This window comes from Macrotis lagotis, chromosome 5, assembly GCF_037893015.1.
Source record: "Macrotis lagotis isolate mMagLag1 chromosome 5, bilby.v1.9.chrom.fasta, whole genome shotgun sequence".
Taxonomy (NCBI): domain Eukaryota; kingdom Metazoa; phylum Chordata; class Mammalia; order Peramelemorphia; family Peramelidae; genus Macrotis; species Macrotis lagotis.
In genome coordinates this window covers 196,554,977-196,582,206 of record NC_133662.1, presented here as the reverse complement: position 1 = coordinate 196,582,206, position 27,230 = coordinate 196,554,977, and the positions used below count along the sequence as shown (strand labels likewise).

Sequence of the window (27,230 nt, the reverse complement as noted above, 5' to 3'; positions counted from 1 at the left end):
TTTCTGTTTATTAAAGTTCAGAAAAAAGTCCCCAACATTACAGATTTTCAGGAGGGTACTCTGAACATCTGAGTAAAGACCTTAATTTATGAGCTACACAAAAGACTATAGATAAAGAATCTAAATATCAGTTCTTAAGAATGAGGAAACTATAGTTTATACATTTCCTCCATAGGAATATGAAATCAGTTCTTTTCCAAATAAAATATTCAAGTATTTATTAATCTCATTTAAGTTTTTGAAGTTTTTATAGTTACTGTGACTTAATTTTTTCATAATATCATTAAAACTATTAATAGTTACTTTTTAGCTCCATTGAGTTTTGGCTTTAAACACTTCAATTACCAGCTTTGGAGAGCATAGGGACCCTTAAGAGATCCATCTAGTCCAACTCCCTAATTTTACAAATGAGGACAGTGAGACAAAGAGAGTTTAAAGTGGCTTTCTCAAGGTCATATAGCAAGAGAAATGATTATTAATAACCAATTATTTGAGGAAATCCAGAGTTTCCCCCCCTCATTTCAAGGCTTAGCCTCTGAAGGACAGGACAAAAGACAGTAGATAGGATTAATACTCTACTGCTACCTCACCCAACCATATAAAGAATTTAATCTAAGGTGAGACTCCTGGTCCATTGTATTCTACTCAGGCTTGGGGGCAGAATAAAAAAGTAAATGATATAACCTCATTAGAATAGGTTCAGCTCTCATTATATTTATTCTCTTCCATTCCCTGTTAGCCAATCAGAGTCCATGGTCACCCTCAGAAACACCCACTCTTCTAATATAAGTGTTGAGTGACTTCCATTAGAAATGAAGAACACCTGAGACTGCCATTGACCCTTTCCTTAATAAAATGCTAGCATTATTAATTAAAATGATTAATTACCGAGAAACTATGACTCAAACTTTTCCATCATCAAAACAGCCAATATACAATAATATTTGAATTCATGTCTTTCCTAGTTCTAATGCCAATGTCCAATCCATTACAATATGGCACAATAAAGTGATTTTTAAAAAACTAATTATAGGATAAAATTTCTATAAAATTAAATGATCAAGATTAGTATATTCCTAGGTAACTTACATTCATATGGATAAAAACAAGCACATTGAAAGCATTATGAATCAGTTAACAAAATTTAGAAATGTTTTTAAAATTTGTAACAAAAATAATTACTAAAATACTGGCATACAATATATCTTATTATTGAAGTGATAACATCTCACAGTACAAAGAAAACAGAATTTGGAATCTGAAAATAAATCTTGCTTCTAACACCCAGTTGCACTTTTCTAGACACCCCTATTTTGCCCAGGGAATCTCTTTATCCTGCAAGAGCACTTCAGATCTCTAAAATATCAGAACTCATTGTCCCTGCCCCCCCCCTTTGACCACAGGCAATCATTTAGTCTCTTATTAGCCTCAAATGCCTAATCTACAAGATGACAATAATGATAATAGCAAGAGAATTTTACTTAGTTGTCATTTTAAGTGATATATTTCAGTTTTATTAAATCAACAGTTTATTCCATAATCACTTTATATATATAGATGAAAATCATCTGGCAAATAACAAATTTGTAATTAAGGAACAGAGACTCTAAGAAAAAAAATTTGTCCTTTTTTATAAGATGATTTCTGTATTTGAAAACAAGGAGACAAATGAAATCTACTTCATCCAAATGAAGTATTCTGTCAAAACTACCATGTTCACAACTAGAATGGTATTGAATTTTCTTTATGGATTCAATAGTTCTTAATATATTAAATTAATTTAAACATAGAAAAAAGAATATGGGGAAGATTTACCCTATAGGAGTTCTCAGAACGTTGTTTCCTCTAAAGTTGCATATTCTTCAAGATCCTATGTCATTGTGCATAAAACCTTGAGAACTAAAAAGCATTCTTATGCAAATATAAATATTTAGGAACCCTAAAGATAAGTCCATGAAACCATGTATCACATGTATTATAAATAGCATATTATGGCTGAAAAAATTTTCAACTTCATTTAATATGGGAGAAGTGGAAATAGGATAAAATTAAAAACAGGAAGGCTAGGAGAGGACATCCTTGGATAAAGGACCATATACACTGCTTGCTAAGCTGTCCTTTCTTAAGAACAGCAAGGTAAAGAATAGGATGGAATTACAGTCTTAGAATAAACTTAGTTAAAACTTAGTAAATACAACTGAAATTTTTAATTGAATCTAAAATCATTCCAAGTATTATTCAGAGTATTAAGAATACAAGGTGGGGTGGTTTAACATGGAGAAGAAAGAACAACTTAGAAAAGGGCATTTTAGAGATCTCAATTATTTTTTTAAAAAAAGGAAAAATCATTCATGGCATTTACAGTTTTACTACCATGAAATTCAAAAGACAAGAAAAAGGGAAGGGTTTAAAATAAACAGTAGGCTATATATGATTCAAAATTAAGAATATCTTCAAAATAAGAATTCAGAACGAATAAATTGGCAGACAAAAAAAATAGCTGCCTTTATGGAGGCAACAAGGAGATTCCACTGAACATCCTCAGGATAGAACTGCATTAAGACAACTCCAGAGTTCATTTCTGAATACAGCTATTTTTTTGATTTTTAAAAACCCAATACTAAGTTTTTAAGCAGAGGCTAACCCTTAAAAGGATGCTACTGTAGACGGGATTTCTATTTTGGCGAAATGTTAAGACTAGAATTCTTTTAAGGTATCTTTCAATTGAAGAATGCCTTAAGGAAATCTAATACCTTGTAATTTTTAGTATATTACAGTTTACCTCTCCCAACCCCCTGCAAATGGCTAACTAATGCAAGGCTAGTTTTGTTGATTTGTTGAAAATTCATTTTAGTTTTCTAAAAGTTACATACCATATGAAAGAAAGTTTTGAAAGTATTGCACAGCTACCACATAATTATAGAATTATTATTCAATAAAACCAATGATCCTTTAGTTGAATAAGCCATTTTAATTATAGGGTTTTGCTTTAAGATTTCATATGAATCTAGTCTCTCCTGAAGGCAATTAATTAGAAGAAAAATAAAAATTCTGCTCAGTCTTAACATAATTTCATAGGTCTTCAGCTTTAAAAAGGAGCAAAAAATTATTAAATTATTCAATAATTTCAAGTCCATTTTCTAAGCCAATCCCAAAGAATGTATACATAGGGAAATAGACACATACTATATATAGCTACATATACTAAATTCTCAAATGGGAAAGTGACAATGAAAGAACTGAATTGGATTGGCTCCTGTTACATGAGCAGAATCTGACACAAGGGAAGCAGAGGAATTAAGAGTTGCACGAGTGTCCATATCATACAAGATTTAGTGATATAAAATACCAAGTATGATTATCTGAAATCTGACACATAAATAAAAGAATATGTTTTTCTACTGTGCCTATTAGGTAATGCTTGACTTAAATTTTAACCTAAATTCATTCCTAATTTCTTTTTTTTCCCTTTCCAGTTTTCCTTCCCTCCAGAGCCATTGTGAGATTTCTTGTTTTTACATGATTTATAGTTTAATTTTTTCCTGTTAAATTTGCTAATCATGTTTTGTTTCTTTCTTTAAAGTTTTATTCATTTTTTCCCTTCTGATTCTTACAATTTTATGTTGGGTTTATCAGTTTGTGCATTGACTTTTAAGAAAAGTAAAAATACAAACAAAAAACAAAACACTCAATCCTTGCTCATCTAATGGGGAGACAACATGTAAAGAAATATAAACAAGTTATATACAAGATAAAAAAGTATGAAATGATTAACGGAAAAAAGGGATTAGAGAGGTTAGGGAAAGCTTTCAATCAAAGATGGGAGTAGAGGAAGCCAAGGAAGTCAAAAGGTAGACACGAGCAGGAAAAACATTTCATAAAGAGTAGAAAATCAGCAAAAAGACAAAGATTGGAAGATAAGAATACTAGATTTAACAGTAAGAAAGCCAATGATACTGGAAGGGAGTCAAGTATGAGAAAGTTGAAAAGGTAGTTGTGAAAGTCTTTAAAAGTCAACCAAAGGATTTTATTTATTTTAATCCTAAAGGTAATGAAATGGGAGCCACTGGAGTTTTCTGGTGGGGGAAGGGGATGGGATTCCATGATCAGACCTACACCTTAGGAAGATCCTTTAATAATAATTAATGTGTAGCATAAAAGTGGGCTACTCATAAGAGAAATTTTAAAATGGAAAGTCAGCATTCTAAGTGTAATATTTGTGTATATGTGCTGCAAAGACCAAGAAAGACCTCTGGTTTTCAGGAGAAGGTGGTTATATAGATTCTGAGGACATGAGTTGGGTAAATCATTTAGACTGTTCTGCCATTTGTAAAATTAAGGATCCTATTGAGCTCTAAATCTACAATGCATGATGGATTACAGGATTACATAAGAAGACATGGATCCAGGGAACAGATAGGATATAATTTGTACCAACTGAAAGAGTATTTACAACAATGAGATAATAAAAAATACACTAAAGCATTTACATTCAGGAAGTATTTCTACCATATAAGAACACAAAGAAACATTTTAAAGAGAACAAGCAAAGTAATACTTGGGTCAGAGACTAATTTAGCAATTAAAAAAAAAAATCTATTAGTATTTCAAGGTCCAGATCATTATTACAATGACACTGAGGGAGCTGTCCACACCAATGCAGATTAGTTGCCTGGAGCACTAAGACATTAAGTAATTTACAGATCACACAGGTGGTATGGATGAGATAACTAGTCTTGAACCTTAAATTCTTTCTGGGGTCAATTTTTTATCTACTACGTTATGATGCTTTTCACTATTAAGTCAAAATTAATTCACATTTTAAAAAGTCACAAAAATGCAAATCAAACAAAAATAAATTATACAGCATCTTCTAAATACTTGTTCTCACATTACAAAAATAAAGCAAAAAAAAGTTCCATCATTTTCCTGATGGTCCTTTATGACTGTGAGTCATGGAACACCACAATCTGAAAACAATCAAAACTGTAGTTGACCCAAAGAATAATGAAAAGATATGTGATGGGTGTGCCAAGCTGCAAGTGGTAATTTATGTGCAAAACTGCTCTAAAAGATATCATGGGTACTTATGATCAGAAAAGGATGGGAACTATTCATGTGGCAAAAGTAAGGGATAAAAGATAGCCTGAGTGCTACACTGTTATCACTGGAAAGTGAAAATAAAGATAGGATTAAATACATTGGGATTCTCTATGGAGGATTTATGGAAGAACACAGAAAATAATTCATATTGGATAAGAATTCATGATGAAGCTGAGATTTATGCCCATAGATGAACTCTCCATACAACTAATGAAATAAGAGTATCTAAAATGAAGAAATAGATTCATTATTTTATCCAAACTTTAAAAATAAAAACTAATATGGGTGCTATGACCTTCCCTCACCAATTCTTGTCCTGCTAATCCTACTTTCTATTTTCTCCTGTTAAGCTTTTCACAAAATGTAAAAGAAGGAAGGGAGGGGAGGGGAGGGGAGGGGAGGAAGGGAGGAAGGGAGGAAGGGAGGAAGAGAAGAGAAGAGAAGAGAAGAGAAGAGAAGAGAAGAGAAGAGAAGAGAAGAGAAGAGAAGAGAAGAGAAGAGAAGAGAAATGTATATTTACTATTAAAGCTTTCTTTCAGTTTGAGGCTTACCACACCCAAGATGCAAGATGAAAATGACACCACCTTCCCATCCTCTTCTTTTCTCCAGTCTGACTTAGAGATAATCCCTTTTTGCTTAAGGCTGACCCTTATATTTGTACTCCTAATCCTATCACATCTCATTTCCTCAAAAAAGAATGAACCCCTGGATATCTCGTTCCTCTCCTCTCCTCTCCTCTCCCTCTCTCTCTCTCATACACACACACACACACACACACACACACACACACACACACAGACTTTATGAATACTATTATACTACTTTGGCAATTATATAAAGTGGACCATACCCTGAAGAAAAGCTTTGAGGTAAGAGACTATTTAGGAGGTTAATGTGATAATCCAGGAAAGAGGTTTTGTGGGTCTGAACCAAGGTTGCTGGTAGAGTATAGAATAGTGATATATGAGATGTTATAAAGGAAAAGAAACCCAACAAAATACAGCAAATTATTGGATATAAGGAATTAGGGAGAATCAAAGACTTGAGAATAACTCTGAGGTTATATAATCCTGGATGACAGGAAAGATAATGGAACCACTGACAAAAATAGGAAAAATCAGAAATAGGGGCACACCTGGAGAAAAGGTAATGCGCTCTATTTTGGTTATGTTCAGGTTGAGATATTTATAGTACTTAAACTGGAAATGTCCAATGAAGATGGAGACTTGTGAGTTCAGCAAAGACTAAAGAGTCATCTTCACAGAGAACACAATTGGATGAAAACTTCAAGTGAGAATATAAAGAGAAAAAGGGGATAAAGATAGTTTTAGGGTATAGCCACATTTGAGGAGCAAGACACTTGTTTTGGAAATAATGTTTCTATTAGAAAGAAACTGAGATCTTGTGGAGCACAACAGAGAAGTCATCTGAGGGCATGAGCATAAGTGGGGGAGGAGTACAGTTACTGCTTTGATCATTCCCTTATGTGGAAAAGTTTTCAGTTTCTGAGTAATGGCAGGGGTAATAAAAAAAATTTACCATTATGATAAACCTAGGTTACTAATAAATCTTTACAAGTTTTTTTAAAGCAGATATTAGAAAATATACTACTCTTCATCTTTTTTTGAATATAGAGAATTTAAAACAACATTTAGGGGAGGCTGGGTGGTGCAGTAGATAGAGTACCAACCCTGGAGCCAGGAGGATCTGAGTTCAAATATGACCTCAGACACTTAATAATTACCTAGCTGTGTGGCCTTGGGCAAGTCACTTAACTCCATTGCCTTGCAAAAACCTAAATAAAAAAACCCAACATTTAAAATTTTACAAATGTTTTCTTCATAAGACAGTTGTGAGATAGTGGAAATAGAAGCTCCAAGAGATTAAGCAACCTGACAATGGTGACAGTGGAAGGTGTCTTACTCAACATTCTATTCTCTGTGTGTGTGTGTGTGTGTGTGTGTGTGTGTGTGTGTGCATATGGGGTTTTTTTAAAGGTTTTTGCAAGGCAAATGGGGTTAAGTGCTTACCCAAGGCCACACAGCTAAGTAATTAAGTGTCTGAGGTCGGATTTGGACTCAGGTACTCTTGACTCCAGGGCAGTTGCCCTTTCCACTGCACTCCCTAGCTGCCCCTCATTATTCTATTCTTAATTGTGCATAGCACAAAGTCTTTCTACTTTAAAGACATCCAGATGTGCTGAGTGAGATGAGCAGAACCAGAAGAACATTGTACACCTTAATAGCAACATGGGAGTGATGATCAACCTTGATGGACTTGCTCATTCCATCAGTGCAACCATCAGGGACAATTTTGGGCTGTCTGCAATGGAGAATACTATCTGTTATCCAGAGAAAGAATTGTGGAGTTTGAACAAAGACTATTACCTTTAATTTTTAAAAAAAAGTTTTCTTATTATGTAATTTTGCTATCTCATACTCAAGGATATGATTTCTCTGTCATCACATTCAACTTAGATCATTGTATACCATGGAAACAATGTAAAGACTAACAGACTGCCTTCTGGGGGGTGGGGAGCAAGATTAGGGGGAAAATTGCAAAATTCAAAATAAAATCTTCCTAATAAATAAATGAAAGAATAAGCAAATAAATGAATCAATACCCCCCAAAAAATCCAGATGCTAAAGCATAGATATGACCGTTCCCCATCAGTGTCCTTTCTCATTTTCCTTTCCCCTCACTTCCTTTTCCTACCCCTAAGCTACACAAAATGAAGGCTGCTTGTCTGATCAAACTGCTTGGACAAGATGAGTCACCAATTCAGTTAGTCCTAGTGAGAAGGACCAAAAGGCCTTACTGTTCAATCTGCCATGGGCTCCTGGGTCTTCTAGACCTTAATCAAGAATTCTGCTTCTGCACCTTTCTGGACCACTTGAAACATCACCTGACCAAACAATGTAACCTAAGGACTCCTGGCCATTTAATGCCCCAGCTGATGAACTCTTCTTTATAGTCTATATTCCCCAACTAGAATGTAAGTTTGAGAATCTTTTGTACTGATATCCCCAGAACATAGTACAATGCTTGGAACACAGTGAAATATCTAACAAATGCTTTCTCATTCATTATTTCATTCATTCATTCATTCATTCACTCACATAGGAGACACTTAGTAGTGAAATGGAATTAATAATTATCCACCAAATTCACAGATTTTCAAAAATATTTTTGTGGGAACCAAGTCAAATTTAGTTAAAATTTCCATAGGAGCATTAAATATACTTCTAATATCTAATTACTCATCATATATGATAACAAGCTTTTCGAGTTTTTAATCTCTTTTATAAAAAACTATTATTTTTTGCTCTCTATAGAAGTATATAATCCATTGGGTTACATTAAGCAATCTAAGAATCAAGAGTATAAGCCAAATGTCATCACTACTAATCAACAATTTCAGTACACATTGGCTACTCATACATAATGCCAGAACAATGTGAAAATAATAAGTATTCAATAAATAGTTGTCAAATTGAACTGAAATAATGTCAGAAAATTATCAAGGTGAAAAAAAACAATTTGTACAGAAGTACCATAAACAAACCTTAAATATTGGAAGATATTTTGACAAAAACCTCAGGCTGGTGTGCAGAACTGAACTACAAATATCTTTAAAAAGTTACATTAAAAAACTGGCAGAATATGAAATACATAATCCATAAAAAAAGCACAGAAAAAAATTTAACTACCCACATATGCTGGCGGTCATCCATATCTACTGAAAACTACCCACATTTATTTTGGCAGCTCTCAGCTATGAATTCCTTTGAATCTCAGGAAATAACTTGAAATTTACTGCGGGGGGTACACTGTTATAACCTGAAAATCTTACAAATCACAATACTTCTTGTCAACTCTCAATTCAAAGCAATGGCTATTTTGAGGAATTGGTTTAAAATAGGACCAACTAGGCCAGAAAGGGAATTCTGCTCAACCTCTATAACAAAAGTAAGTTTTCATTCAAAAAGTCTCTCAACTTTATGATGAAAACCAGATATGGCATATCAACATACTTATTAGGAAGGGAACACCCAGTTATGTCTAAAGTCAAAAGAAAAAAACTGTATGTACAAATATACACACACACACACACACACACACACACACACACAAAGCCTTTTAAAGACTGACCCTCAGGAGTCAGAAAGAATGCATGTCATGTCCTGCCTCCACTTGGATCTCTTGCCAATCTTTATAATACCAGGGCATTTAATAAAATTTCACACCAGGAGTTCCATTGGGGGTGGGGGCGTGGCAGCAGCAAGAGGGGGGATAGATCCAGGTGCAAGAGAAAGAGCAAGCAAGCCAAAGAGCAAGAAAGTGAATGTCAGTCTAAGAGTTTGTGTGTGTGTGTGTGTGCACACACATATGCACATGCAGGTTGAGATGGCCATGAAGAATTTCTGTTACCAAAAAATCTTTGCCAAGAAAGACTCTACCTCAGACTTTACGGGAAGCTCCTGCAGCTTCTTCAAAAGGTCCTAAGGTACTAGACTCTAACACTGTCTTTCATGGCCCCAGATGATTCTTATCTATTTATCTGTCTCCCTATACAGAATTATGCACATACTTTCAAGCAGGGTCACCTGGCCACTATTTTTACATAGCCATAGCAGAATCATATCATCTAGAAGCTGGAATGGATCAAAAAGAAAAAATATAACCCAATCAGTATGAGTAAGGTATATATTACTGTAGCTGTTATTATTAATGTCCTCTAAAAAATACCCCACAAATAGACACCAAGTCATTAATGAAGACCCTTGTTAAGGGTAAGTCACTCCCTTGCAAAGCAACCCATTTCACTTTTGAACTGAATGTAAAATGGTTCAAAATATGCTTTTTACTTCAAGGGAGATTACAGAAATGAGTAATGCAAGTATGTGAAAATTAATCAAAAATAATCAGAATCCTAGGTTTGACTTTATAAATTGCCACATGCTAACTATGTGATTTTAATCACATTATTGAACTTTTACAAGCCTGTATATCTGGGGGTGGGGTGGGGGTGGGGTTGAGGGCAAGATGGGATAGATCAATGATCCACTTTGGCAATCTAGTAAAGATTATGGATTTTTTTTCAAAATAATTCTCTTAAATGCATAAATTAAAATACATAGATTTACAAAATAAGTCAATCATATCAAAATGCCATAATCAAAATGTTTAAAAAATAAGTTCACAGATCCTAGATTAAAAATCCCTGATCAAGATGATCTCTAAAATTGTTTTCTAAATTAGTATTCTATGACTAATAACACCTTGATAGAAAATAAATAATAGGGGCAGCTAGGTGGTGCAGTGGATAGAGCACTGGCCCTGGAGTCAGGAGTACCTGAGTTCAAATTTGGCCTCAGACACTTAATAATTAACTAGTTATGTGGCCTTGGGCAAGCCACTTAACCCCACTGCCTTGCAAAAACTTAAAATAAATGGATAGATAGATAGATAGATAATACATATATATGCTGAATTGTAAAAACAGTTAAATATAGTATGGCTAATAAAAATATTCAAATAAAAATATTTATTTAAAAATAAAGCAAATGGAAATATATATAATATAAAGATATATAATGTATAATAATCTTTCTTTGATTAGAAAGAAGTCATTACTATAGTAACTATGAATACCATTTCAAATGCCCCCAACAAAATCTAAAATACTAAGAGAAACAAAGAAACCATAAGCAAAGTCGGTAAGGATCACCTTGCAAATATGAAAATAGAGGCTATGAAATGCTATATATAAACACATGCCATTTCTCCCCATAGCATAATTTCCATCTGCTTTATCTGTACTAAATAAGAAAATAAGATTAGCACTTAAGAACATGCACAAGGACACCAGATGCTAAAAGACAATTATGGTATATATCAGAATATATCTTTCTTCAAAAGCATATTTGAAGATTTTTGTTTTGCTTTGTATTTTTGTGGTATTTTTTTAATGAAACCTGCAAAGGACCTTTAGAGCTCTGACCAAATAACATTCATGTGCTTTCTTAACAAAGAAAAATGAAAACTATCAAAAACAACTTACCAACATTTTAAAGGACTGATTCTGTGGAGTAATACCATATAGTTTAAATGGTACCTATCTATTAAACAAAGAGAGAAGAAAATATTTCAAGGAGCAAAATCCATACCTAAAAGAGATGTCTCCTTAGCAAATGCTGCAGCAATAGCTGGGTCCAAAGCTGGTTGTCCATCACCAGATGGAAGATCAGGTCGAGTATAGTCTCTACTTTTATCATTGTTGTATTTTACATTCAAATTTACCAGTTTGGAAAAATCAATCCTTAGAGTACAGCATGCATTATAAATATTCTGACCATCCAAAGCCTGAAAAAGTGAACAAAATGTTAGTTTAGCAATACACAATTTAGGAAAAATTTAATTAATATTAATTTTCAAAAGCTAACCAATGGAAAAACTATACTATACTCAGCAAGAAAGATATCACAAATCACATGTCAAAGTTTGTAGACAACCTTGCACAATGACAGTAATCAAGAAAATTGTTGAATAGTTACTAAAAATCAAGATGCAATTATGATTCAGACTACAGAGATCTACTCAAGAAGCACTGTTCCCAACCAATAAGTATGATTACTAATAAATTAGTTAATATTTACTTCACGTCTACTATGAACAAGATGTTGAAGCTAGAAAATGAGTGTTTACAATATTATAATGGATTTCTTTTAAATGGGGAAAAAAAAGGGAAAAAAGAAAGAACCATATAATTAAATGAAGAAAGAAAAAGAAATTAATATGTTAAGTAAACACCAAAAAAAAGGAAAATGGGTGAAAAATGGGAAAAAAAGGGACTAGACAGTGAGGGGAAGAGAGTAAGTAGGGGTGATCTGCCTGCTGGTAGATTTATCTATAAAGTAACTGAAGAGTCAAAATACTGTCTTTCCAGAGGTAAGGAAGAAAAATATCTAAATTCAGGAAAAGTAAATGATACTTGGTAGAGATAAATGGAAGAAAACATAAACCTAGTTCATAATTTCATATGTCCATGCATTCAACAATTCAATAAAGTAAAAATGTGTGAAAGTTTTAAATAAAGATACAAACTATCATTTTCAACATAAGATTTATTATTCATAGTAAAAATTATTTATGTTAGTAAATTTTTAAAAATATATTCATTTTATTTATCTTAATAATTATGAGATTCTAGATAAATTTTAAAAAATCACTGGAAAATATATATCTGATTTATATATTTTACTAGATTGTACCAGACTGATTTATGACTTTTTAGGAATTATTCCTAGGCTAGATGAGTAGCTATATGATCAAGGCAGTCCAGAACAAACTCACATTCTGTTTTCAAGATGAAAACTTCATAGGATAACCATTCTCAATATATCCCATATAAAGCTTGTATGTATATAATTGTTTTCATGTTGTCTTTGCTATTAGACTGCAGGCTCCTTGAAAGCAAGGACTATCTTTTTGTCTTTCTTTGTATCCTTAGCATAGTGCCCTGCATACAGCAAGTGTTTAATAAATATTTATGATTAATAAGCAATATACTAAAGATTGCATAGTTAAGATCCAAGGAACAGAAGATCTCAATTTCCTGAGTGTTCAATTTCAGCATTATTTGATTTTCAACATATGTAACTTTTCTTAGGGGGTAATGGGGGGGCAACTGAACAGGCACAGCATTTCAAGAAGTAGAAATTGCTGTGAAGAAATAATCATTAAAATTAAACAACTAGTCTGGACCATTATTCAATAGGAAACAGCTTTTTACAATGATAAAGTATTAGAAATACAAAATTATTTCAGAACAGTACTCACCAATATAAAGCTTGAGGACCACATATTGATAAATTATAGTTTCCTAGACACTAACATGTAATTATATTTCTGGCTTTTTTGAGGGAAGGATATGAAAAATGGGTCCAAAAAAAACAAAAGATGAGAAGAGATTTGACCTACTTAAAGAGGGAAAGGAAATTACGTAAGTAATTTAGACCAGTGATCCAGAATGCAGAACTTGGCAAAGAAATTAAGGAAAATTGAAGTTGAAGTTGAAACTGTACTTCTTGTTTGAACGAGACTCAATAACAAAGTAGCTAGATGGCATAAAGGACAGAGTACTGCACCTGGGGTCAGGAAGACCTGGGCTCAAAACCAACTTCAGGCACTTTATAACTCTGTGACCCTGCAAAATGGAAATAATAATAGCACCTTCACAGGGTTGTTGTTAGGATAAAATTAGATAGCTGGCACATAGTAGGAACTTGAAGCTTCCTTTCTTGCTTGCTTCTTTTCTTCCTACTGTAGAGGATTAAAGAGGATTTAAGAGCAGGAGAGGACTAGAGAAGGCAGTTGGAAAGACCAAACTAAGCGAAATAACTGGAAGATAAAGTAAATTGTTGAAATAGTTTGGGTGGTTGGAACAAAATGATAAAAAATGAGTTGTTGCAGGGGAAATATAGGAGTAAAGCAGTAGAGTTCCTGAAACTAAGTAGGTTGAATGGAACTGTCAAGTTATTAAATAAAAGATGATAATTGACTGTAGAATTTAGGAGCTTTTGAAGTGCTAAGACCCATAAGCAGTTTGTCTAACAATAAAGGAATAGGGTCTTATTGATTCAAAGTGGCTGTCTAACCACACAGGAAAGACCAAGAGATAAAGATCTATTTTCCTGATTTCAATATGCCTTTGAATGAACATGCCAAAGAACATGTCCAACAGTAGAGCAGGTCTTAGAAGACAATACAGATGGGTAATTCAGTGAATTCAGTTTAAAAAAAGGGTTAGGTTAAATTTATTAATTTATTAATTAAATTATCACAATACCAAAGTACTATCTTTTTTAATATATCTTATAGGCACTAAGGCATTAAGACTTTAAAAATGGGAAGGCAGCTAGGTGGCTCAGTGGATAGAGCACTGGCTCTGGAGTCAGGAGGACCTGAGTTCAAATCAGACCTCAGACACTTAATAATTACCTAGTTTATATGACCTTAGGCAAGTCACTCTTAAAACCCACTGCCTTAAAATAAAAAAAAAAGACTTTGAACATCACTACCTTTGTAGAACCAAGTATGAGCATCATGTAGAATTATGGAAAAGTACATAGCAGGCCTAAGAAGGCTTTAACATAACTAATGAGGAATGTCAAAGAACAAGTATAGAAGATTTTATCTAAGAATTATAAGACAGAAAAAGAAGTTGTGCTGTTCACTTGACAAAAGCAAGGGATGACAAATGGGTGGACAGTGTTCTACCAGTACTTTTTTGATGCCAATTTAAAGCATTGAAGGTGATGAAGTGCTGGAAATATTGCAAGAAAGTAAGACAATTTGGGGCTCTCTGTAATGGAGAATACCATCTGTATCCAGAGAAAGAACTGTGGAGTTTGAACAAAGACCAAGGATTATTAACTTTAATTTAGGGGGGAAAAAACTGATGTCTTATTATCTGAACTTGTTATCTCTTATACTTTATGTTTCTTCCTTAAGGATATGATTTCTCTCTCATCACATTCAATTTGGATGAACATATACTATGGAAACAATATAAAGACTGACAAATTGCTTTCTGGGGGGGGGGAAGGGAAGTAAGATTAGGGGAAAAACTAAAACTCAAAATAAATAAAATCTTTAAAAAATAAAGAAAAAAGAAAGTAAGACAAGATGGGCAAGCTTGTATACAATAATTGCCTCCTCTACCAATGTTAAATAGTACCTTCTCTATAACACATTGTCTTAAGAGAGTTATCTGGAACAATGAAAGTTTAAGTGACTTGATTAGGGTCACACAGTCACTTATGTGTGAGGCAGGATCCTATCCTGTATGCCAACTACCCCAAATATAAGTACTTTCTAAAAATACCTATTTTTTTTCTTTAGGTTTTTGCAAGGCAATGGTGTTAAGTAGCTTGCCCAAGGCCACACAGCTATGTAATCTGTGAGTATTTTTAAAGGGGAAGCAACTGAAAATCTCAGAGTGAAAAACAGGGAAAATTCTGCTGTGATTTGAATGAAACATGCATTATTAACATTTCTGATACAATGTAGAATCACTTATCTACCTAACAATTATAATCTGTTTTAGACAGATGATTATGCTCCAATAGGTAAAGGAAAAAGTACACTGAAGAGTGCCTCAATCAAAAAAGTATAGTTTAAATGGGGGGAAGAAAAGAAATCTGAAATGGAGGGAGACATGATCCTCCTTATCAGGATGCTGTAAGATGAAGTGTTACGACTAAGAAAAGGGAAGACAAAGTCAGCCATACAACTTTAGCTTCAGAGATAGGTATTTCTCTTCTGAAAAGGAAGCTGAACGTGCAAAATAGACAGCTGGTTATCTTCAAAAGAATTTCAAAGTAGAGTCAATGAAGTCAGCAGGTGAGAGATCATCCAGTAAGAATAAAAGTGTGTGTGTGTGGGGCGGGGGGAGTACTAGCATTTGGTGAGTCAAAGGAACATAAGATCACAGAAGATTTGGCACAAGAAGGGATCTAAGAACTTATCAAAATCTTCTCATTTAATCAGTCAAGAGACAGGAAGGTTAAGGGACATGGGCAGGATCACATGACTAAGGTGGTAATTAAGAATCTAGATCTTTCTGAATTCAAGTTTAGTGCTTTATATCCAATAATAAATAATAACAATAATAAAAATAACAATTTTAGTCATACTTTTTGGTTTAAGGATTCCTTCATACTCAAAAAATTATGTATTTTTTATTTATGTGCATTATCAGTATCAATATTTAGAAATCAAAACAAGTAATTTTTTAATAGTAACTCAAAAATAGTAACAAATCTATTACATGTTAATATAAATAATATTTTTAAAACAACAAATAACATATTTTCCAAAACTAAAAACTGTAAATAAGAGTAGAATTGTTTTCATGCTTGCAAATCTTTGGTGTCTGGCTAAGGTGAAAATAGTTGAAGTCTCATATCTGCTTCTCAATTCAATCTGTTAAAATGCTTTCTGTTCGAAAAAATATGAAGAATATTGGACCTTAGATAAAATTGGAAAACAAAACAGTATTTTAATAGGTAAATAATGTCTTAGCATTATTATGAAAATAGTTTTGACATCACGAGGTTCTGAAGTCATTAGGTATATTGTCCTACTATAATATATATCTAAGACATAAGAACCTCTCAACTTTTACCCAAAGAAATGACAATTATAGACGTCTACTGATTTAGAGGAACATAAATGATGCTGCCAGAATAATCCTATAAAGTACTGTCAACAATTATGAAATTTAGGCAAGAACAGGTGCAGAGGTTGTATTTTCCTGTTGCCCACTGAAGGCACAGACTATAGAAGAGAAAAACTTATTTGGAAAGTGAACTCATTGCTAAAAAGATGACTTTAAGTTGAACCTCAGTTTAAAATAAGGGGAGGGGAGAATTCTTATCAAGGATAGAATTCACATAAGAAAGGTTTGCAAAAATGTTAATTCACCAGGTGTCGTGCAAATCCAACTAAAAAGAATGAGAGGGAAAGAAGACTACATATTTGTTTAGAGACACACACAGACACAAAATTACATACAACACCACATACTCTCTCAATCCTGATACCACAGAAAGCAGCTTCAATAACCAGAATGAAGAATAATACATTCTGGAATACACAAGATAATCCAAGAAAGGAAGAATTTAGTTTTTCATAAAATCCCCTAACCTTAAATGTCTACATAAAAATATCCAAAGTTTAGGCAATAAGCAAGAAAACTAGAAATCCTAAATCATATTGTTTTTAAAACTGATCACATAAATAGAAATCACTGAGACTTGGTGGGGGGGGTAAGTTCTTGAATAAATCATTTTAAATATAGGGGTGAGAAAGGGCAACTCAAAAGATGAACTGCATGTTAAAAAGATATTTTAGGTGAAAAATATCGAGGAAATATTGTGAACAAATTTGGGAAAGATAATGAAGAAACATGAATAGGAAGCATTTTGGTGGAAAATCAAGGAGCAAATCAATTTTTTTCAAGGGTCATGGTGGGGATGGGGAGAATCTCAAAAATATGAGACCTTTCTTTTTTCATGGTTACAAAGTTCATAATTTTTTTTTACAAAATCTATGGGATTTAGTTAATAAGCAAAAGGATCATTTTAGAGGATAGAGACATAATTATATTATCAGCCCCATAGGACAATTTGATCTAAATAAAATAGTAACAGGATAAGGGAAGCATAGCTAAAATCATTTACAAAAAGCTTTGACGTTACAGGCATGGCACCAGAAGAATGTTTCTGAAAAATTTATAGAAATATAAAATATAGGGGCAGCTAGGTGGTACAGTGGATAGAGCACTGGCCTTGGAGTCAGGAGTACCTGAGTTCAAATCCGGCCTTGGACACTTAATAATTACCTCGCTGTGTGGCCTTGGGCAAGCCACTTAACCCCATTGCCTTGCAAAATCAAAATAAATAAATAGATAGGAAATTAGTTATAACAAAACGTAAGGGAAATTTTAAAAAGGAAAATCCTATTTCAGTTTATGTTCTTTACAAATGTGTTACAAAGTATTAGTTCATTTTGTTAAAGTGATACAAATTTTTATATTTATCACAGAAATAAAAACGCTGAAGGTTATCATTCTGAATCCCAATTCTCATTATTTTAAGTAAATTTTCTACTTCAAAGAAAGTATATTCAACCGGTCTATTTGAATATTGATTCCCAGTCACTTATATAATGAATAGTATTATTTTATTTCCTTCCACCCAATTCCTAATAAATCCTGGCATCAGCTTATTTTCTAGTGATCTCTTTTAGAAATGGCTAAAAAAAAATTTAATTTTAGTCAAGGGTTCTGATCAACTGATGTTAAATTTTTTTTTTAAAGTCTAGTTTTATTTCCAAAAAGTATAACATAAGTGGATACTATAACATCTAGGATATACTATTTGCCACAAGTGCGAAAAAGTTATTTAGGCACAAGTCACTTGAAAACTATTGACTCTGAACAGAGGGATTTGTATAGGTTTCCAACTCCAAACAAACATAAAGGAAAAAAATTTTATATTAAGGAGCACTTTGGTTGATATTTGGAATTGTGATATAACAAATGGCAATCCCACTATAACCTACTCTTTGAAAGCTAAATGTGAACAAAAAAAAAATTCATCATCTTACAAACAACTTTTATAAGGAGCTTTGCTGAACTTCGTTTAGGGGTCTTGAAACAAGAAATAAAATTTCTCAGCATATTTATGTGTGTGCATATGTATTTTATACACAAACAGAAGTATCTGTACATGTCATTACGGACTTTTTCATATGGGACTACAGAAGAATAGGAAGAAATGCTTCCTCACTTTGCAAATAATTTTCCTCTTAATAAATGTTTTGATTGAATGACCAAATATAAAGTCCTCTGTTTGACATTTAAAGTTCTCTACTTTCTTTCCTACATTTTCCAACATGATGCAATTAGAGTTCCTTGATTCCTTATCTCCTTTCTCCACACCTTTTGATCTGGCTGACCACCCTTATTTCTGGCTCCTGCCTTTCCTTGAAGACTTCAACCAACACCCATATTCATATTCTGCAAGAAGATTCCCTGACTTCTACCTTTAGGTAACTCCACAGATTCATTCTCTCCTCTCTCTCTCTCTCTCTCTCTCTCTCTCTCTCTGTGTGTGTGTGTGTGTGTGTGTGTAATACAGATTAACTAGATAGGTGGTGAATGGTTAAACAAAGACACATCATTGTTTATATGTCATTTCTCCCATTAAAATTTATAGTCATTGGGGTGGCTAGGTGGCGAAGTGGATAGAGCACTAGCCCTGGATGGAGTCAGGAGTACCTGAGTTCAAATCCAACCTTAGACACTTAATAATTACCTAGCTGTATGGCCCTGGGCAAGCCACTTAACCCCATTTACCTTGCAAAAACCTTAAAAAAAAAAAGTCCTTTCTCCATCCAAAGTAATGCTAGTGTGTTCCCTCTGTTGGTTCTATCTGACTGATCCTGTATCTCTCTCATTTGTACACAACTACTGTATGTTGTCTCCCCCACATGAGACTGCAAACTCCTTGAGTGAAAGGGTAGCCTTCCATTCTTTTTTGTATTCCTGATGTCATAGGCACATATCACAAGTTTGAGAAATGTTGCTGAATGACTGCTTCAGTTTCCTCATCTGTCAAAGAGGGATAATGAAAGTACCTACCTGAAAGAGTTGTTGAGAGGATCAAATGAGATAATACATGTAAAGTACTTTGCAAACCTTAAAAGTGCAATATAAAAATTAGCTATTATCAACAACAAAGATATAAGGAGATATTACTAACATAAACTAGGGAACTAAAAAAATTTGTTTAACTGAAAACTGCTCAACTGGACTTCACATAAGAATGTAAAGTCATTTACTTTTCCCACAGGAATTATAACAAAATACATAAAAAAATTGTTTCAAATATCCTTCTCCTAGCCCAACAGGGATGCATGGGATAAAGGAATACAAATAGCTATATTACAAAATAGAACTTGGCTATCAAGAATGACAAAAAACTCAAAACACTTATTAAGTGCCTCCTGAATATAAACAGCATGCTAAGCAATTGAGGAATTGTTAAGATCTGCTAAAAAAAGAAAAAAAGAAAAAAAGGTTTTCATTCATGGAGTTTAAAAAGTAAAAGGGGGAATAAGAAACTAATATAGTAATTACCTATTACATAAGACATGCATGAGAGTCAACAAAGAGTTATATGAGGTATGAGAAGGAAGGATTACCAGCTCAGGGGTTAAGAAAAAGTATTACAGAGAAGTATTTTGAATTGGCCTTTAAAAATTGGGTAGAAATTTGACAAACAAGGGAAGAAATGTTGTATGTATCTAATGCCATGATACTGGTTTGTATTTTTAATAGAATACAGAAATCATGTGATACAGAACTGAGATAGGAGATAACTAAAAGTTATCCTATTCAATCTCTTCATTTTATATATGAGACTCAGAGAGCCTGTTGCACTAAAAGTCAGATGTTGCATGTACTAATGCTGGAGTCTGAATATTAGGTTTTCTGAAACCAGATACAATGCTCTTGCTATAGTACCACTGAGTAAGTTTTGTTTTTAACCATCACTTGGCCTTGAATATAAGTAAAAGTAAAATGAGTGATAATTTTTGCAACTTCTATCTTTAAATTGAAAGCAAATGTTATTTTATTGTGAGACATATAATTGATTCCAAGATGGACTTAGTTAACTTCAAAAAAAAAATTAAAAAGGTATGCAGGGGCAGCTAGGTGGCATAGTGGATAGAGCACTGGCCCTGAAATCATGAATATCTGAGTTCAAATCCAACCTCAGACATTTAATAATTACCTAACTGTGTGACCTCGGGCAAGTCACTTAACCCCACTGCCTTGCAAAAACTAAAAAAAAAATTTAAAAAGGTATGCAATAGAAAAAACAATATATTTAAACATGTAAATTAGTATTTTCAATTATAGAGAAAAATTATTCATTTATCACCCACTTTAAAAAACAGAGAATTTTAAAAGACAAGTAAACAAGTCATTTTACTTTTAAGAATTATATTAATGTATTTCTGATATATAGATGTTACTTAAATGTATCGAATAAATTACAGAAACTTATTCTCTCCTACTGACTTATCCAGTGATCATAGATTGAAGAGATGTAGAAGGGACACTGAAATCATAAAAGTCATCTACTTAATTCATTTAATTTTACAGACGAGAAAATTGAACTCCAGGGGAATTAGGTGAAATTTTCAAAGGTCACAGAGCTAAATAGCAGATATAAAATTAGAATTCAGATCCATCCTTTGATTCCAAATTTCACTACCTTGTATTTTCAAAAGAAATGGTAACAAGAACAGGTAGCTAGTGGAGGTATATAAGTATGAATGATGTGTTAGCACTGTTATGCTAGGAATAATAAAAGTTCAGAAAACTATATAGAAATATAGTTAACAGGAAGTTGATACTAAAGATAAATAATGATCATTATAGGAAATTACCAGATAGATAGGATTATGAACCACTTTAGTTATCTTTGAAAGATAATGGGAACACAGAAGGTATCCCAGGATGAAGGGCAAATATAATCCCAATTTTCAAATTAAAAAAAGAGTTGTCTACACAGTTGGGGTGTAGAAGGAGGGCATGATTTTTTTTTAAATTACTTAAGGCAATGGGGTTAAATGACTTGCCCAAGATCACGCAGATAGGCAATTTTAAAGTGTCTGAGACCAGATTTGAACTCTCCAGAGCTGCTGTTCTATCCACTACCCCAGGGCATGATTACTTAAAAAATACTAGAATATGTTATTGATGGGTATTTCATCACAGGCAGGTCAAACAAGACTATTTCTTTTTTCTTGATAGGGCTACTAAATCAGGGGAATCCTCTAGATATAGTTTAACCAAATTTAAGCAAAGCATTTGATAGTCTTTCATTTTATTCCTGTGGAGAAGATGTGGGTTAAATGATAGCAAAGTAAGGATGAGGAGTGTAGATTAGCCATTAATGAATGATTCAATGTCAACTTGAAAAGACTGAAGAGGAGTCAAAAGAACATATGTTTGGTCTTGGGCTGCTTGTGTCATGTTTATCAAATTTTAGAGGACACATCTGGGAGAAATAGCCAATATTGACACAGGATACAAAAACACTTTCACAGGCTAAAATGTAAAGTCTTGGCTTTGGGTTCAACAAAACAACTCTAGGGGGCAGCTAGGCAGCACAGTGGATAGAGTTCCGGCCTTGGAGTCAAGAGGACCTGAGTTCAAATCCAGTTTCAGACACTTAATACTTACTATGTGGCCTAATTGCATTTCCCCCACACACACACACAAAAAAAGGATAAAAAAAAAGCAACTCTACATAAAAGATAGGGAGGTATGACTAGAGATAACATATAAAGATCAGTTCAAGAAATTGGAGATTTTCAAACTGGAGAAAGACTGATTCAGGGAAAACATAACTGTCATCAAGTATACTGGATCAATGGAAAAGGGATTAAATTTGTATTTGCTTCAGACAGACAATCTAAGAGTAATGTGAGGAAATTATAAACCTAAGTCTTAAAATCTAGAAAGTCCCCACACTACCATTATAATTATTGGAAATAGACTGTGCGTCTTAGGTGCTTAACCCCCGAGAAAGAGCTTCAATTACGGTTAAGTGACTTGTCATTTACTCCAAGGAAGTAATTCTTATGCTTTGTCCTAGAGGGCCTCTGGGTACCCTCAACTATGAGATTCTATGATCCTTAAGAGACAACTGGAGAACTCGGTTGAACTCCTGGCTCTGCTACATAGGAACTTTATGTCCTGCTTAAACCAAGAGGAGCCTGTTTCTTAAACTATAGAATAAATAAGGATATAGTACTTGATGGTACATATGGGAAACCATACATGCTCTAATAATAGAGTACAGTCTATAATATTGCCTATCAGTGATATCCACTTTTAAATTTGACAAATATTTACAGAAATCTTAAAGTAATATAAATCTTCATTTTTTCAGATTTTTTGATTGCTAAGGACATTTGGTAGAATCAACTTTTATTAACAGTAAGGGTACACTTCAGTGCTTTTGCTTAAAGCCATCACATAAAAAAGTATAATCTTGAAAAACCAAATTAGTTTTAATTAAATTTAATCGATTAATTTAATTAGTTTTAACTAAATAGTATTATTTCATGTATATACAAACATTTGATTTTAATGCTACTAGATCTCTCCCCCAAACGGAACAAAAGAAAAGGACCTTTAAATCTGGACTTTGTGGTGGGAGAGAATGTCAATCAATTGGGAGAGCAGCTAAACAAATTCTGATAAAAGTGATAAAAACAAAACAAAACTACTGAGGCAGCTAATGCTGCAACGAGACACCTGGTAACACAGTGGATAGAGATCATGGGTCCTGGAGTCAGGCAGATTTAAGTTCAATGGGTGTGTTCCTGGGCAAGTCACTTACCCTTCTATTTCTCAGCTTCCTCAACTACAAAATGGAGGTCATAATAACACCTACCTGCGAAGGTTGTGAGGATCAAATGACATGTTTAAAAAAAGTTTTTAGCAGTATAGTGCCTGGCACTGTATAGCATACATACATAGGAGATACTATAGAAATACTAATTCCCTTCCTTTCTCCCTGAGATATCTGAAGTGAAAAGGGGGATTTTTTTCCCAGAAAAATCTGGGAAAACTTCTAAGAAATGATATAAAGTGAAATGTGAAGAATCAAGATAACAAGTTATACAAAAGCAACAATATTGCAAAGATAATTAGCTTTAAAAGACTTAGGAACTATGATTAACAAAATGACCAAGCACAATTCTAAAGAACTTATGATAAAACATGCTATCAATCTCCAAATAGAGCTAAAAGACTCAGAATATTAATTGAAGCATACTATTTTTTTCATTTTCTTTAGATGTGACTAATGGAATTTATTTTATATGACTATACAAATTTGAACTGTGTTTTGTTTTTCTTGTCTTCTAAAATGGAAGGGGGAGAGGAAAGAACTCAGAATGGAAAATAAAATGAAATTGATTTCAAACGTTTATAAAGATCTGAACTTACTAATTTTGCTTGTTGTGCATTAACTGGATCACCATATTGCAGCAAAGCTTGGAACTGATTATTTTTAGTAAATGTGATTATCTTCAATACAGCACCAAACTTGGAAAATATCTGTCATATCAAAACAATAAATTACAATCATATCTATTATAAATATTCTGAATTACTTGTTTATACAAATAAAAAGAGCTTACCTGATGAAGAACATCAAGAGTTACAGGGTAGTACATATTGTCAATAATTATTCTAAGTACTGGACTCTGGGCTGGAGTTACTGCGCTCTCACTAACTGTAGTGCCACTAAGAGGGGTATTTGCTGTCTGTACAGCTGTCACAGCCTGAAGAACTGCCTGAGCACGCTGAAAATTAAAGCAAAAAAATTTTTTTTAAGAAAAGCACTCTATTTCACTTTAATTTAGTGGAATATTTCCTTTATTTTCATATATATATATATATATATATATACACACATATATATATTATATATATCTATAGATATATCTATAGATATATAGATATAGATAGATAGATAGATATAGATATAGATATATATTTACTTGAAAATCTAACTTAATATCCCTGAGCAATTTAACAGTATTCTAACCCACACTATCCAATACATTTTGGTACCAAAGTGAAATTCATGAATAAATACAGTATAATATATCTTCATTTGAGATACTAGTGTGATGTCCAGGAGGAGGTGGGCTATAATACTTAAGAGAAAAAGCTACAGAACCGTGGGAAAATAGTAAAGGCTAGAAATATGAATTATCATAAAATATAAAGTTATAAGGGGCCCTCAGAAGTCATTTTACCCAAACTCTAATTTAAGAAAGTATGGAAATGAAGCCAGAAAGGTTAAGTACCTTGCACTCTGACTCTACTGCTACATCACATATGTATTGTTGAGTAAAAAAGTAATAATAGTTGAAGCTACAAGACTGAGATTGTGAAGGGATTCTATATGAATAGATGTTGGGGGGCAGTGAGGAGGTGAGGATGGAGTGACAGTGACAGGACAAGTTATTTTTGTATGCTATGCCAAAAAAATTTTACTGAAGTTTTGTGTACAATATGTATATGCATGTGTGTAAATGGAAATCTTACATATTCATATTTATAATTTTGCATGTGTTTATAACTATGTTTGAGTCATGTGCATGCATACACACATGTATACAGTAGAATCCTGCTCTAGTCAATGAGAAGTCTTTTTAGTTTAACTTTGCAGGGGAAGGGGAGATCCTCTCAGAAATCAAGAGAAATATTTAAATATGAAAAACCAACTGATGAGATAGAGACTGAAAACATAAGACAAGGGGAAAATTTAAATTAATTTAAATTGATCAAGGAGACAACAAACTAGTAAAGAGGCAGTTAAAGATGACAAAGAGATTATATTTAACTAACCAACAGAGGTAAAAATTATCCAGAATTGGGATACTGCACAGATTTTTTAAAAAAGAGATTGAAAAAGAGACTTCTGGTTTTGACAACTGAATCATTAGTTACTTTGAAAATAGGCAGAGTTTAAATTTCAGAAGGCTAAAAAGAATATAGACAACTTTGTATAAGAATTTGCCAATAAAAGGCCAGAGATAGGTGAGAAGGCATCTGGAAGAGTTAGAAGGATCAAGTAAAATTTCTTTTAGAAATAAAAATAATAAAGAATATTTATAGAAATATGAAAAGAAGACAGAGGATGCCATTACTAGAAGAAAAAACTGGGATATGATCAAGGGCAGAGATAACATATAGGGGTAGTAGTTTTACCAAGCAAACAAACATTAAGCACCTATGTGTCAAACACTGTGCAGTTACAGGTGACAAAAATCCTAAAAACCCTGACCTCAAGTAAATGGGGGGGGGGGGGGCAGGGGGGGCGGGGATTGAGAGTTAACACAATCAAGAAAAACTCATGCTGGAGGAGGTGACTGAACTAACTTTTGAAGAACAGAGAATTCTAAGAGGGGAAGCTGAGGGAAGAGTAGTTATCAGCATGAGGGACAGTCTGTGTAGTCAGGGGAGAAGAGTACCATGAATGAACAACATTAGGTGAGTCAGGTTGTCTGAGACACAAAGTAAAAAAGGCAAGGGTGAGAAGTCCGGAGCCAGACTGGGTCAAACAAAAAAGAGTTTGTATTTGAACCCAGAAGCAATGAGGAGCCACTAGATCTTCTTAAGCTGAAGAGTGACAAAGTCAATTTTGATTTTAGAATGTTTTGTGACGGATGGATATAGAAGAAGAGACTAGAGACAAGCAGATCAAATAGGAGGATGCTGTAATAGGCAAAAGGGAGGAATAATCCTTTCGGTAAGATAGAGGGAAAGGAAAAGAAGGGGTGATAATAATGTTAAGTTTTGAGAAGTAGAAGGAGGAGATGAAGAAATCATTAAATCTGATGATTTTCAAATTTCTTTAGCAAGTAGAAGACAATCTTCTGATATCTCCTGTGAAGAAGACTGAAGTCCATAAAAGTAAAGCGGCATTGCCAAGCATCATAAATGAATATTGGATGAAATCATTTCTTCATTACTTAATCCAAGAATACTTGGCTGCCCTAGAGTCCTAGAAGAAGACTCAGACAGTAAGGGTTAGTCAGAGAGCATGACAGGCAACTAATGGAGTAAGGAATTCTAGAATGGCAACAAGTACACTTATGGAAGTAGCATCAAGTTCCAGATTCAGTACTGAAAGGAAGGGGAGGGGAAAGGAAACAACTGTGTCTACAGGGTCTCTCCTCTGTGCCAGGCACTGGGCTGAGGACTTTCCATCTCATCAGATCCTCACATCAACCCTGAGAGAGGAGATGCTGTTCTTATCCCCACTTACAGATGTGGAAACTGAGGCAGAGGCTGACTTGCCTGAAGTCACCTAGCTTGTGTCTGGGGTGTTCTGCCTATTTCAACTCCATGGGACTCCGAGTACAGATTTAACTGCCTCCTCTTTTAGTCTGTCAGCTCCTTAAAGAGAGGCTTTTTTATTCACTGTGTCCTCAAGGCTTAGCATCATGCCTGGCACGCAGCAGGCAGGCAATAAATGTTTATTAGATTGGAATGGAGTTTGAATTTAACTCCTCCCAATTCCAGGGGCAGCGCTCTACCCACTAGGCTGCATAGAAGGGGAAGGAAATGGAAAAATGAGGAGGGATCAGGGTCCATGACATGAAATAAGAGAAGAACATACTTTATGTTAGAAAGAATAAAGGCTAGAATGCTGTGCTAGAGAAATACAAGTTTGAAATCTAGAATCTTTCAATGAGGCTCCCAAGGCAGAGAGTAAAGGGTGGGAACCCAGGGCTAAACTGGACATGAGGCAGGGGCACAAGGTAGGAGGACAAAGAAGGCATAAAAGGACTGAGTAGACTGGAAGGAGAATAACTGGTGTTAGTCTGAATAAACTTAAATATACAAAGAACAAGCACCAGGACATACCAACATACAACCTAAGGGCCAAGGCATTTTGCTTATTCTTTAAAAAATACAAAACTCTATTATAGTTATTGCCCTTCTAGGTGTG

The 27,230-nt window shown here is 33.7% G+C and overlaps 1 protein-coding gene across 7 annotated transcripts in view; it reads right to left on the bottom strand.

The window, feature by feature from the left end:
* PTBP2 (polypyrimidine tract binding protein 2) overlaps positions 1-27,230 on the bottom strand; it is a 119,357-nt gene that overhangs the window by 16,805 nt on the left and 75,322 nt on the right. For 6 of the 7 annotated variants that reach the window (XM_074188234.1, XM_074188229.1, XM_074188235.1 and 3 more), the window contains 3 exons: positions 23,902-24,066; positions 23,708-23,818; positions 11,274-11,469 (listed from right to left, as the gene is read on the bottom strand). In XM_074188234.1, coding sequence (XP_074044335.1) covers positions 11,274-11,469; positions 23,708-23,818; positions 23,902-24,066 — 472 coding nt within the window. The remainder of the gene's footprint in view (positions 1-11,273; positions 11,470-23,707; positions 23,819-23,901; positions 24,067-27,230) is intronic. The other variant, XM_074188233.1, reaches the window with a different exon arrangement.